The 14,827-nt window shown below is 37.9% G+C and overlaps 1 protein-coding gene and 1 long non-coding RNA gene across 2 annotated transcripts in view; one reads left to right on the forward strand and one right to left on the reverse strand.

Moving 5' to 3' along the window:
• The first annotated feature begins 3,464 nt into the window (after positions 1-3,464).
• Positions 3,465-11,325, forward strand: LOC127515959 (uncharacterized). Its single transcript, XR_007930894.1, has 2 exons — positions 3,465-4,320; positions 7,910-11,325. It is a non-coding gene; the product is annotated as an uncharacterized LOC127515959 (long non-coding RNA).
• mmp15b (matrix metallopeptidase 15b) overlaps positions 8,359-14,827 on the reverse strand; it is a 41,935-nt gene continuing 35,466 nt past the window's right edge. Inside the window, exon 10 of the mRNA XM_051900154.1 lies at positions 8,359-14,181. Coding sequence (XP_051756114.1) covers positions 13,706-14,181 — 476 coding nt within the window. The 3' untranslated portion in view covers positions 8,359-13,705. The remainder of the gene's footprint in view (positions 14,182-14,827) is intronic.

The following is a 14,827-nucleotide window of genomic DNA, read 5'->3' on the forward strand; positions in this document are numbered from 1 at the left end:
TCATTCTTTCTCATAACAAAGCAATGACTTCTACACATAATTTTAATACCATTTTACACTATGTTGATATATAATGTTATAAATTCATGCTAGAATAAAAATATATATACATTTATTACATTTTAAGGTATTTTAATCACAAATGAAATGGCTGTATTGGCTTTTGGACGGTTAAACCGAATGACCTTTTGACACTTCAAAATCTTTGAAATACCTTTATATGTAGCAAAATATAATTCAAACCTTTTGGATTCAATAGAAGAGATCTAGTTGTACGATCTTACATACTATGGATGTCATATGTTTTTTATTATTATTAAGGCCTTTGGACAAAAAAAAAAAAGACCCGTCAGGTCATTGACCCAGCCATGTTTCCATTACAGACTGTCGATTGAAAACTATTGTGAAATGATTCAGTCCTCAAATGAATAAAAACAGACAAATACAAACACAGAATATTACGCAAAGATGCAATAATTAAATGTTAAATTACACAAATATACTTTATGTATTTAATCTCGCTTTATTAACCGATGTCTGCTGCTGACCTTCAATGAATCAATTTAACCATAGGAATAAGCAAAAATTACCACATTTGTGTTTTCAGACACTTAAGTGCATTTTATTTGCAATAAGAACATCTTATGTAATTTCATAATTCTGTTGTTCTTGAAATATGGTTAACATGTACAACTAGATAAACTGACAAGCATTTATGGTAAGGGTAAATTTTATGTATTTTCTATTAGAACTTGTATGTTATGTATTTTGCTCGTTTGTTTATTTTTTATTGCCATATTAACATCTATGGCTATTTTCATGTATGTTATGTTTTAAAATTTGAAAAATATTTGTAATTACACATTTGTACTAATAAGTTGCTATATTCAATAAGTTAAAATTAAAACAGTACTTTAGACAACACATCAAAATAAGTGTACTTCTTTAGAGCAAGATTATTAAAACAACAATTTAAAACATACTTTAAAGTAAAACAGAAAATGTCAGAAAAAGTTGTATTTAAGTGTGTTAATAACCACAGTTATGGAAGTGTACTCACTTTAAGTACACTTAAGTGGCCTTTTATTTCATTAGTATTATATTATCTGCAAGTACAGTTTTTGAAAATATACTTTTTAAGATTTGAAGTGAAGATTCAATACAATTAAGCACAAGATAATCTTTGGGCATGTAAGCATGTGATTTGAGTAATTCAGTATAAGGAACTTCAAGTGTGTGTGTGTGTGTGTGTGTGTGTGTGTGTGTCCTCAAATGTCACAGACACATGAGGTTATGGGAACTAAAGAGTAATGAGAGCTGTGATGAGGAAAGACCCCGACTACTTCATCAAGACTTTCTCTCAGGAAACAGAATGACCTACACAGACCACCTGACCCTCTCAAACCCACTTCCTCTGACCTCTGTTAGCTCACATCACCACATATTCTCAGTATGAGGTGATGCAATCCATCCCATGATTCTCTTCTTCAGTTCAAATATCCAGACAATATAGCACACTACTGGCTGAATTTTCAAATGTGTAATTACGAATATATTTAAATGTATGAATACAAGTTTAAAAAAAAAAAAAAAAAAAGTATATTTTGTTTAGCATAGATGCTTGTCAGTACATTCGGCAGTACACTTTAAACATATTTCAAAAACAGAAGTATTTTAAATAAAGATTTGAGTCAAAAAAAAGCACTGTAAACTAATGCATTTAATATAAATTTAAATTATAATACATTTTCATGTAATTGCAATCAACAGTTAAATTTCCAAAAACATCACATTCAGCTCACACTTAAGTAATATTATTTTAAAGTGGACTATTTCCGTAATAAAAAAGTATGCATGTAAAGAGAAAAATAAAATATTTTCCCTAACCATTTCTTGCTAATGCTTTACATCATATATCCCATAGTAGCATTTAGCAGATGCTTTATCAGAAAACATCCTTTTACTGGCAGTTCTGAAAGCTTCTCTTCATTACAGCTCTACCGGAAGGTCATTACGAGCTAGAATCTCATTATGATCATCGCTACAATGATAATTTTTCCACTAATGTGTAGCATATGGATGTCTTCAGCAGCCATTACACGACCAGGCCATTAACCAGCTGCTAAATGACCTCAAATGCTTTCTCAAGACTGAACTCATGTAAATCCTACTTTTCTCTGTTTTACCTGACAGTACTTTTAAATCTTCAGAAAAGGCACATAATGCTGAATCATTACTTCACAGTGCTTCTACACCTTCAAATTCTCTTCACGTTCCTAAACACTGGTATGAGCTTCTGTACTTTCAAGTATGGGATATCCAGCACAGTGTCTTTTGGTTGTAAATATTTTTTACTCTTTAGCAGTATACTATATTTTGGCAAATTTAGCTCTTCATTCAGGTATTCCAATCCCAGCATACAGAAAATTCACATAATGTGCACAGCATACATACTGACCCTTATGAAGAAGTACATTTTATCATAACTTTTAAAAAGAGAACTTATATACTTTACAAGAATATACTTAAGTACAAACTGAATGTAATGTTTTTAGATACTTAAGTGCATGTTTACTGAAATTAAATGAAAATGTATAGTTTAAATTTATATTAAATGCAATTGGTAAAGAGTGTTTTTTTTATTTTTATTTATTTTATTTTTTTTAACATACCTAAGTAGGACTTAAGTACATGTTTTTAAGATATTGTTAAAGTGTATTGCCGAATGTACTGACAAACATTTATGGTAAACTTAAATATAGTTTGTCATTTGTATTGAAACTTGCATGTTATTTATTTAAATATGTTTTTAATTACACATTTGTAATGATAAGCGTGCAATTTAGTACATTTAAAATATATTGATAGGACATTTTTGGAGAGGCTAGCAATTGACCGTTCGCAAAGACCCGCCTCCTTTAGTTACTGTTGCTATGTCCGACAAGCCATGCTGCTCTCACGCCACACGTTCTCACGCAGTGAAAAAACATCGCGGAGCAAAGAGGACACTGACAACGTATCGACAGACAAGACAGAGCAGGTTACTTTTGATATGAAACAAAGTCTCAAATTTCAAATGTTGTAATTTTTAAAGAAATTTAAACCATTTTTTGTGGCTCTTTAATGTGTCGTGACAGATTGCTGTAGCGCCTCAGATCAAGCAGCTCATAAACCGATCATCTCTTCTTACTAGTTAATTTATATCATCAAATAAACATGAATGAACCACATTTCAACCACAGAAAGAAGTCAGTACACATCATTTTTTAAGTTTAAGTCCACCAATGCTAATCTGCTAACTCCCCTGACTGCTTTGTCATACAAAATGGCGGATTCGGCGTCATGATTGGTTAGATCGCCTGTCAATCAAACTCCCGTGAAGGGTCAATAGAGTACCTCAGAGATGACGTGTTTTTGTAGGCAAAACCCGGAAGCGAGTTAGCATTTTATGACTTCCGGTTCCATCGCCCCAAAGTCAGTGGGTTTTTTGAATGGGTTTTTCCTAAATCGCCTGAAATAAGGTCTGTGGTTAACAAAGCCTCTAAATTTGATCTATGACATAAAACACACCAGTTATAACCCGCTTGTGATTTTTTTTAAACCTTTATTGTGTCTTAAAAACACTGGTTGCTATCAAATTGCTAAAAGGGACTACTTCCTTTGGCGGGGACTTTAGACGTCATCATGACAAACAGGACATTTGGACAGCATTTCTCATGAAAAAGTGGATAAGTATTCATACACAGCGTAGATCATAATCAGCGAGTTATAAATAAAGTTTGAGGAAGCTTGGTGGTGGTGACGTTGATCCGCTACCATGGTGTGCTGTAGTCCGTTTATAGCCTACTGTTAGCTTTTTATATCTGACGACTTTATTTAGGCTTCAAAATGTATAAATGTTGTGTTAACTTGTAAAGATTATCTTGATAGACAAAACGTGTAACTGTCATAACCCTTTGTTAAACACAGAGCTTATTTTTTGCAATTTTCCAAAAGTCTATGGGAAAAATGCATTGGCTTTAGATCGAGGGAACCCGTGCGCCGCTAACTTCCAGGTTGGCCTACAAAAACACGTCATCCCTGAGGTACTCTATAGCGAGCTAGCTTTCAAATCATAACATCCCACCTTCCCTTCAGAGCATCTCCAAAGCCACGCCTCCTCCTAAACTCACACACACACCTGCTCTCGGCAAAGCACCATAAGTAAGCGTGCCACACGAGTCCTGAAAGTGTCCATTACTGCGCAGACTCGAGACTCAAGATGTCAGTGCCATATTGGCACACTGGCGGCTTCAGTTACTACAATGGAAGAGAGTGAAGGTGCGTTGTCCATTTTTTTTTTTTTTACAGTCTATGGTTACAAGGGACAGCGTTAAAATAGGGGGCGCCATTTTGTTTAGGTGCACAGTGCATTCTACGTCGATGACGTCAAATGGTTGCATTCGGTGAGCTACTGACCCTACCCTGTTGGTATTTTTAGCGCAACACAACTCGGAATATAATATATAATGCCACATTGTGCTGCTTTTGTTTGTAATTTTCAGTCGATGGGCAACAAGAGAAGCGATGTAAGTCTTCACTGCTTTACTAGCGATAAGAGGAGAAAAGAATGGGAAATTGTGAAGAATGTGGACGAATAAAACTTCCTAAAGACCTGCGTCTTTGTTCTCTTCTCCTCTTATCGCTAGTAAAGCAGTGAAGACTTGCATCGCTTTTCTTGTTGCCCATTGACTGAAAATTGGCATCGTATATTATATTCCGAGCTGTGTTGTGGTAAAAATATCAACAGGGTAGCGTGAGTAGCTCACCGAGTGCAGCCATTTGACGTCATCGACGTAGAATGCACTGTGCACCTAAACAAAATGGCGCCCCCCATTGTCCAAATATGTCATGGATTTTTTAAATAATGTTTTCTTTTTCAGTAAGATACATCATTTATGTTACATTAAGCCATACAAGTCTTAATTCCCTTTAAGTGGCCTTTTATGTCATTATTTTATTATACTGCAAGAACAGTTGTTTGAAAATATAGCCTACTTTTATGATTTGAAGTACACTACACGTCGACATTCAATACAATTAAGTGCACTTTTTCGTAAGGGGCATAATGAAAGTAATATGAGTAGAATGTCATTCTTAATACACCCTTAGATTCTATATTAATCTTGGATTTCCTCTTCCCGTATGACTTTTGTTTCCGCGATAATGCTAATGCATTCAATGTGACATGCACTAAGTGGACTTTGTTGACAACATTACTGATCAGGAAATAGTTTAAAGACCCTTGGAGGAATAAAGTTTCCACAACATCCTAATAGCCACCTTTGTGCTCAGCCATCGTGTCACTGTTTCTTTAACGCATTGTGTAGCCTACCTTCAGAGGTGCCAATCAGTCTTTTGACTGGCCAGAGATTAAGCTGATGAAGCATTTAGTGCCTTCTAGGGTTACGTGTGTGTGGTCATAAGTGTGTCAGGTTAGAAAAACAGGCATGTCCTTGGAGGGTTAATTTAAGAGAAAACGCCTCAGAGCTGCAGGTGTTCATCGTGTGTTAGGAAATTAGTTTATACTCTCGACATTCAGGCGAAGTAGACCCATGGCTCGCATTAGACGTGTGCAATTAAAAGGTGTGTTAAGTTGTTTTGGTCTGTGTTGTTTACAAGTTTAGCAGAGGAAAACTTGAAATTGTTTGTAAAGGAAACCATATAAATCCTAAGAAAGAATGTGCTTGCTGGGCCTTGTTAGAGTCGTGGATTTTATGGAGAGATCTTATAGTGTGCGATCGCTGCCCACCCTAATTCTTCCACAAATAAACACTCCGAACCACATGCTTTCTGCTAAAAACACTGACCTCATTCCCCAGCAGGGACAAAGACAACTGAATAGAGTGGGGGATGCTGTCAAAATTGAAACAAGCTATGTTAGCGACAGCGTCAGACCCACCTGTTTTCTTCAAGACGATCTGTTAGGAAATAGCAGGTGCCTCAGGGAGGGGCGAGTGTTAAGTGTGTTTCTTTAACAAACACCAGGTGGGGATCTGAAAGTAATTAACTCAGAATTAAGTAGAATCATATGGCGAACATAGTAAGATTAGTAGACTAGTATGCTATTTTGAATTCAGCCTCTTTTTGGAGTGGAATACTAGCATACTGCTAACGCTAGTATACACTGAATACTGTCTGCCTGCTTGTTTTACCTCATTACGTTGCATTCAGCGAGTGGTTTCAGTTAATGTTTTGAAAATAAAATGGTTATTTTACATGTATAATAATATTTTTGGTTTTAAAATGGTTTTAGCAATCCCAATAAATCAAGAAAAAGCCCACATTCCGGTTCATTCATTACACTGGAAATAGAAAGTAAAGGCAAATTCAACACAATAAGCTCATAGCATATTAATACTATTTTTGCAGTACATGCATCTGTTTATACAGCACCTTTAGGCAAATGTACTGTACACGAGTATTTTTGTTGTTGTTTTACTAAGAAGTCTGTTATTTGATCAAAAATACAGTGTCACATGATTCTACAGAAATCATTCTAATATGCTGATTGGCTGCTCAAGAAACATTTATTATCACAGTCGAAACATTGCACTGCTTAAAATTTTTGTGGATTCTTTAATGAATAGAAAGTTCATAAGAACAGACTTTATTTGAAATAGAAATTTTGGAACAATGTAAAAAGTATTTGCTGTCATACATTGCAATGCATCCGGAAAACGGACCCTAAACTTTTGAACAGAGGTGTAGGTCATCCATGCATTCAGAAAATGTGGATACTGCAGAAAGAGTAGTATGATACCATGTTATTCCAAACATAGAGGGGATGGGAGTTTAGCAAACTTGCTATTTGCTATTTTTTCAACACAGATATTGATAGAGGAAAAAGGACATAACAGAGAGAAGGGGAGGAAACATTTAAGCTGCAGTCCGTACATGTTGCCTCTTTGTCGCCATCTCTGTTTGAAACCTGCAATTGCAGTTATATGCAGAATTATCTTTACGTGTGTTGTGTATCGGCACGGCTCCTCAGCGCGGATGAATCTAATGTTTGGTGTCAGTCACCACATCGGTGTGGATACTGTACTTCAGAATCACAGATTCTACATCTTGGAAGTATGACCAAAATAAAAATTTTTACCAGAAAATGTCATTTGAACAAGTAACATGTCTGCCATTTTTGTTCTGATCAACTGAGGAAAAAAGCATTAGGCCTATAATAAATTGCGCTACCAATGGTGATTAAATCTAATGATCGCTTAGCTCGGATCACGTCAAACCATGCAAATTATTATTATTGTTATACTTTGTTCTCAAACTATTAATGTTAACAACATCAGCATTGTGTGACTATGTGTATTTAGTGTGTGTTAGCGTTACCTGTAGATTTCAATTTCTGTAGCCACTCCGCAGTCCGACGTCTTTTGCTTTTGACGGGTTAATCTCCAGTTGTCACTGAGGATTGTCATTTGGACCTTTCTGGATTACAATCCGGCATCAAAATGATAAGTTTAATTATTTCAGCTGCTGTGAGAAAAGCTTCCGCGGAAACCCACCAGTTTCGATTTTATTATAAAACATTACAACAAGCTTACAGTTGTGAATCGGGCTAAGGTAAGGAGATAGCTTTGAACGCTGGTTGGTTATGTACTTGCTCAAAAATTGATTTTGGATAATTTTTAACCAAAAAAAAGTTATGGACTGCAGCTTTAAGTGAGTTTTGTTGAAAGGTTTTTTTTTTAATCTAGGTGGTCCACAACCATGGTGTAGTGAAACTGGCAATGATCCATAAAGCTTCCTGCACAGATGATAATAATTAAAACTGTATATAAATTAACAACACACTCTGGATTTGTGGCACCTGTTCTTCATGCTTCGATCACTTTCTTCTTTTCTCTTTGTATTTCAGCGACTATAAATATCCCGCCCTGTCTCCCATGGCCCATATGGCCCTGCTCTTTCCTGAGGGAGAGGAAGTGCTAGCTGATTCAGGGACCCAATCTTTCTCCTGGGAGAGAGGAGAGCCCAGCGATGGGGGTTGGGAAGGACAAGGCTTGTTTACAGTGGAGATCCCTGGAGGTCTGCACTGTACAGTTCAGTGTGGACAAAACACGGACAACCATGAAAGGCAACGACAACAATGAACCTTAACAACTGAAACAATGCTTTTTCATGCATACTCAAAAGTATTGGCTAATTATATAAAAAGTTTAAAATCAACATGACATTGTGTTTGCAGCCCATTTTACTTGTGAAATTTGATGCAATGTTGAATTGTGCACAAGACCAAGAATGTGTGTAAAGTAAAAATCTTTTTGATAAGTAACTGTGGAATTTCAACAGAAAACGGAGACTTAATTCTTTAACATCTTTTATTCTTTTATTATTGTTTACATGTCCAGCATGGATCGTTAAACACACTCGGAAGATGTGAACAAACACAAATGTATAAAATCCTCAGTTTCTACATAAGAAAAAATCAAAAACACAAATCGGAATGTTATTAACAGGTAGAAATCTAAAAAAAACACAAAAGAAAAATATTGAAAAGGTACTATTTACAATTTTAAAAATGACCAAATTTAAGATAATATTAAGAAAAATATTAACTGAAAACATGACCATCTAAATTTCACTTTACCATTATTAATAAAGATGATGAGGTGTTTAAGAAAACACTGCAGCACAACTTTGTGCACATAAACAGCATTGCTTTAAATGTTAGTGATTTGCTACTACTGCATATTTTGTCTGAAATGCTTTGTCTAGTTTTAAACAGCATGTTTTTGTAAGGCTCATTAAGTAAAGTGAGATTCCCTTCAAGACAGTGTGCATGCCTAGACGCGTTGTCACACAACAGGGTTGATTTGATATTGAATCTACCCTTGACACAGAATAATGCACACTGTCTCATTCTACACAGCTGACTCAACAAAGGTGAAGACAACATATTGTCTCAACCTTTTTTTTTTGGCTATTTATTCAGTAAGTCAACAATGATTGCAGTCGAATAGCTGCAGCTGGTTAATAAATGGTGTGGACGGATGTTCTTAGAGGCACCTCTGATCAGAGCTCAAGCTTATATCAGGAGAATATACATACACAGAAAGAAGTCACACGGCATATGTAGCGTCACTGTACTGTCCATTTGGGTGGTCAAACTCCATTTAACTGTGATGAAAAACCCATCATTGCATAAAATAGCAGTGGTCCTGAGCTGCGTTTATGGGAACGGTGTGACCAAAACGGTCAACATCCATGATTCACACTCAAAGCTTTCTGAACAGAGGCTGTTGTTAGTATGCAATGCTAGTGTGAGGGCTGGTGGGAGGAAGCTTTGTGGCCCTGGCTGTGGGCCCAGTCTATCTTCCTGTTGGCCAGAAGCAATGTGCAGGACAATAATGCAGCAAGAGAGAGGGGCCATTGTTATAAGAGCCAGTCCTAAACTTGGCCAAGAGTTGATTTGAGATGACGGTGAAAATATTAGACCTTAAAACCTACACTATCACATACTAACAAATAAACAGACTGTTTTGATTATCAGTCATTGTCTACCACAATCTTGTTTAGTCACCCTTATCATCTCTGAAAAAAAAAATCAGTGTAGAAACAAACATACTTAGTAATACAGTTTTTATGCATATTAGATTAGTGCCCTTGAAACCTTACTCTGATGGTAACATCAGAGACAGCGAATGTATCAGATACCATCTGGACTGGATTATGGACCGAACCAGTGGTGCCAGTTCCCAGGGGCCACCAATGCCTACAGCTGTGCCAAAGACCGTTAAAAGGACTGGCATAGGGGACTCATCACAAGGGTCATTGGTGTATACAGCTCAAGCTGACCGCATACAGTGGGACATGACCACTAGGGCCCTGGGCACATACAGTGGGATATGACCAGTAGGGCCCCCAGGCAAATACAATGGGACATGATCACTAGGGCCCGGGGCCCTCGGCACATACAGTGGAACATGACCACTAGGGTCCTGGGCACATACAGTGGAACATGACCAGTAGGGCCCCAGGCCACCAGGCACATACAGTGGGACATGACTTCTATGGCCCTGAACGCATACAGTGGGACATGACCACTAGGGCCCTGGGCGCATATAGTGGGACATGACAACTAGGGCCCTGGGCCCCTGGGCACATACAGTGGGACATGACCACTAGGGCCCCCGGGCACATACAATGGGACATGACCACTAGGGCCCTGGGCCCCTTCTGACAAATAGGGCCCCTCAGCTAATACAGAGAAAATGGACCACTAACGCCTCTCAGTGAATACAGCCCAGACTAACCGTTAGGAATACAACATTTGCTGACCTTTTGAGTCCCCTAGGATCACTATTACAGTCACCAAAGTGACAATCCTACCAAAACATGTTTTCCCTAATTTTGTTGCCTAATGCAAGATAAGCTGTTTACCACTAGGGGTGGAAATAGGAGGAATGGGGCTCCAAAGATGTGTACCTAAGGACCTCAAAGAAATTATTACCCTATTGATGTAGATGATTTTGGCTCTAAGGTAATAATAATACAATTGCATAACCATCATGGTTGTGTCCAAAAAAAATGGTAATACCAGGTTACTACAGTATGTCCCAAAGACCATGCTAATATCATGGTACGTTTAAGAAAAAAAAGTGGCACATTATGGAAAAGGCCATAAAGGAGTATTAAAATAAGACAAAGAATGGGCTGTAGTGGGAACAAGACAGGAATAAGGCCTGAGTGAGCCCCTGAGAGTGAGCGTTTCAGATATCCTTCAAGCCTGTTTATGTATTCCTCATTGATCTGGCCAAGTGGAGGAGAAGGTAAAGGGCATTGGGGGAGGGATGGAAGAGCTTTTATGTCTGATTAACTCTCCTCCAAATCTCCTCGGACGACAGGAGCACTACGAGGAGGGGCGGATCGCCTGGCAACGGTATTCGGTGGGATTCATCAGTGACAGCATTCCGATCATGACTGTCCTGCGTCTCCTCTACTCTTCCAATAATATTTATCAAAGTGCTTTCTGCTCTACCTTGTCTGACAGAGCAATATTTATAATACCACTCACTTTCGTTCTCTCCTCTACGTCTACCTCTTCTGCTACAAAAGGAGGTACTCTCTCGCTGATTGCGAAGGGTAAATGACTGAGATTTTGTCAGAGGCACTTTAAAAAGTGGCAGCGGTTTGTTTTTCAATGCCTTCCGTGTCCTAGTATACTAGCTGTGTTTATGTAGATTAGACATAAGACTAAGCAAACACCACAGAAAGCAAACACAGACCTACCTGACAGCAGTTATATCTTACAACGTTAGGAAACTTGCCTAATTTGTCTATTTTGCCTAGTAGATCACATCAGCATGAATAAGTCGTGAATGAAACAGGGATCCTATTTCCTCTGCTGGTCAAGGAATGCGCTCCAAAAATAACTGGCAGTGGACCTTGGCAATGTGGGCCATGGGACTGTGTGCCAACAAGCTCTCATATAGGGATGGCATTGCTACACACGCTATCTACCAAGCGGCTCAAGCTTAGGCCAAAAATATACTCTAAGCAAGTATGCTAACGCAGATGTCAATGCGAGACCAATGCACTGCAAAGTGCATTGGTCTCGTCGGCGGATACACTTAATGTGCATTGGTATTCAAAACTTAGTACTCAAGGCGAGGCAATGGAGTTACCTTCAAATGTCAAGTATCATTAAATGTTTTATTCAGGTAGCTAGCTAGAAACATGTCTACAGTTTAACTAAAACTTGCTCAGCAAGATTCTCAAACTGTTGCTTCCTGGCAGTAATCGAATATCTGGCCATGGATGAAAAATTCATTCTTGGTTGTGGAGGAAGTCACCATTATGTTTACACTAATGTCTGATATAGCGCCCCTTGAGGCAATTCTGAGAATGCAGCACATAAAATTGAGACGACTAAATTATATATGATCTCATACTTGTGTACGTTTCAGCCTTCGAGAGGGCGCTTGCAATGGGTTTAACCTACTCCCGCCTGTTTGTTTCTTACACCCCCACCCCTAAAATATCCCCATCACTGTAATACAATCTAGTTCAGACTCTACTAACACACTTTAAGCCCTTTCGCAAAGACTTAAGATATAAGGTTTCTGCATCTTCACCCTTTCCTTTTGAACTCACAGTTGTCCCTGCTTTTTTCCCCTCTCGTCTCAGCCCACCTCTAAGTGATATTTCTTTGTTAGGGAGAGCTTTGGGTTTGGGTAGAAGGAGGTTACCAATGGCTTTCACCCCCTGCTGTTTTTTTAAATTAGACTATTACCTAACATTCCCTACAACAGTGGGCCCCTACTAAGGCTTTTATTTATAATTAGGCCCCAAGAAGCTTTTTTCAAGTGTATTTTACTGAGTTTTAAATGGTGTACACTAGTGGTATGTATTTTATAGTTCTATTTTTCATATTTTCATTTGATTGAACAATGTAAAGCTATTATATAAATATAAACTCAGCAAATGGCTCCAGCACCAGCAAACGTACAATCTCTCTCAATGCCTCGAGCTTTTTCAAACCCCCTTAATGAAACCAACCGAAATGTTATGCTTCTCAGACAATAAAAATTATAATCGCCACAGTATCACGGCACTGTTGGAGATGAAAACACACCAGCTTGCAAGAAAGAAGTCAGGAGGGCTCTACAAATTTGGACGGAACCACATAAAACATGTTAAAACAAGGGGCAATAAAATGTGACTTGGTTACGATCGCACTAGGTAAGCAAAGTTTAGAGAAAAGTCCCTATTTTATGACACCAAAAGAAATAGCAGATAAAATTAAATCAAACGCAACTGGACTTAGTTAAACCAGGTCCAGTTGCTTGTGAATTGACTCCAAAAAGGAAGGTCGAAAAGTCAGAGACCACTAGTTGAAAATGTTTCAATTTTTTAATGCAATAAATGCTTTCTACATTAAAAATATTATTAGAATAACAGTTTGAACTGAAAAATTAACATGAATTTATTTGCTTTGACAGCAACACTCAAGCTGCATAAACAAAAATAAATTAAAAAGGAAAAAAAAAAAAAAAAAAAAAAAACTTATGACAAAATGTATTTTACTTTTTTTTTTTTTTTTTTTTTTTAAATCCTGAAACTTTGTTTATTTTCAGGTTTAAATTAGACTTTCCATGTGGTCTCAGACGTTTGGACCCCACTGTATATCAACATATTATCAACAAGTTATGATAGAAGTGGCCACAGTCCTTATGGTCTTTATGATGATGTATTATGACTTGCCCGGTCAGTTGGAAAACCACAGCTGAGAGTCCTGAGAAAAGGTGAATGGATGCAGAAATATTCCTAAGCGAGATATTCCTTTCTCCGCTTTCCTTTTCCTCTCTTTATGCTCTGCAAGACTTCCTGTTCATCTTTTACACTGTGATTAGAGATCTAGATTGTGACATCTTAAAAATAGAAATCAAGAAAAACCCACAAAAACCTGATTCAAAATAAAATCAAATAAAATGTTATGAAAAGAAAAACCCAACAACAAAATCAATGTGCAAACTTTCTGATATAAATAGACTAGACAACATGTTAGGAAAGCACCATGGGAAAGGAAAAGAAGGGTGAACATGAAAGTGTGAGTGTATGTGTGTGTGTGTGTGTGTGTTTATGTTGGTGTTTTGTGTGTGCAAAGTTTTTGGGCATGTGAAATGGAAGGATCGGAGGTCATTCTGAGAGGTTAAACCCAGTCCTGCAGTGAACGTCTGCAGTAAACTAAATACTTGGGTGCTCCTTTCCTCTGTAGTGTGTTAATAATAGCGTAGATCAATCCCAAGATGCACAGCACCAGGACCAGGGGTACCGTCACCATGATGATGTTCATGGTACGCTCCGTTTCATCTATCTTCAGAACCACGTCCACTTCATTTGTTTTCTCTTCCGTCCCTTCTTTAGAGTCAACGTCATTGGTGTTGTCTCTCTCTTTGTCCTTTTCCTTTTCCTTGTCTTTGTCTTTGTCTCGGCCAGCATCCGGGTTGAAGGGTGGCCGATCAGGCCACTTGCGTCCCGGGTCCACGTCGGTGTCTCTGTCAGGATCAAGGTCCACATTACAGCCCATGAAGTCTCTAAGAATGGACTTTGGGTAGCCCGGCTCACTCGTCATTCTGTGGTTGTCAAATTTCCAGTACTTTGTACCTTTGTAGAAGTACGTATAAGCTGTGTGAGAGACAAAGTTGGAGAGTTAAAAATGTGTTGAGTACATCACTGGCACTGCATATAAACTAAATTTAGCTTTATTCACTGACTGAATGGGGGGGAAATAAGGCACATAAAACACATTTCAGTTCCACCTGCAAACACACACAGAATTCAATTCAATTCAAGTTTATTTTTATTGCACTTTTCACAATACATATTGCTTCAAAGCAGAAAATGCTTGTTTTAGTGTTACATTTAGGAAGTATTCTGTTATCAGCCATTGTCCTTACAATGGAAGTCAATGGAACCAAAATGGTTTAGTTACCAACATTCTTCAAAATATCCTCTTTTGTGTTCCACAGAATAAAGAAAGTCATGGAAAGTCACAGGTCTGAAACTGCAGAAGGAGTAAATGATGACTATTCCTTTAAATCAAAAATGATATGTCAGCACCGATAGCCTCGTGGATGGAGCGCTGCTACGCTTAAGGCGACCCAAGTTCGAGTCCCGGCTTTCGGACCTTTCCCGATCCCGTCCCCCCACTCTCTCTCCTACCTCGTTTCCTGTCACTCTATACTATCCTATCATAATAAAGGCAAAAAACGGCAAAAAAAAAAAAAAAAAGAATATCTATGGTAATCGGTATCATGCCACAGATCCTGTC

This window comes from Ctenopharyngodon idella, chromosome 7 (assembly GCF_019924925.1).
Source record: "Ctenopharyngodon idella isolate HZGC_01 chromosome 7, HZGC01, whole genome shotgun sequence".
Classification (NCBI taxonomy): Eukaryota; Metazoa; Chordata; class Actinopteri; order Cypriniformes; family Xenocyprididae; genus Ctenopharyngodon; species Ctenopharyngodon idella.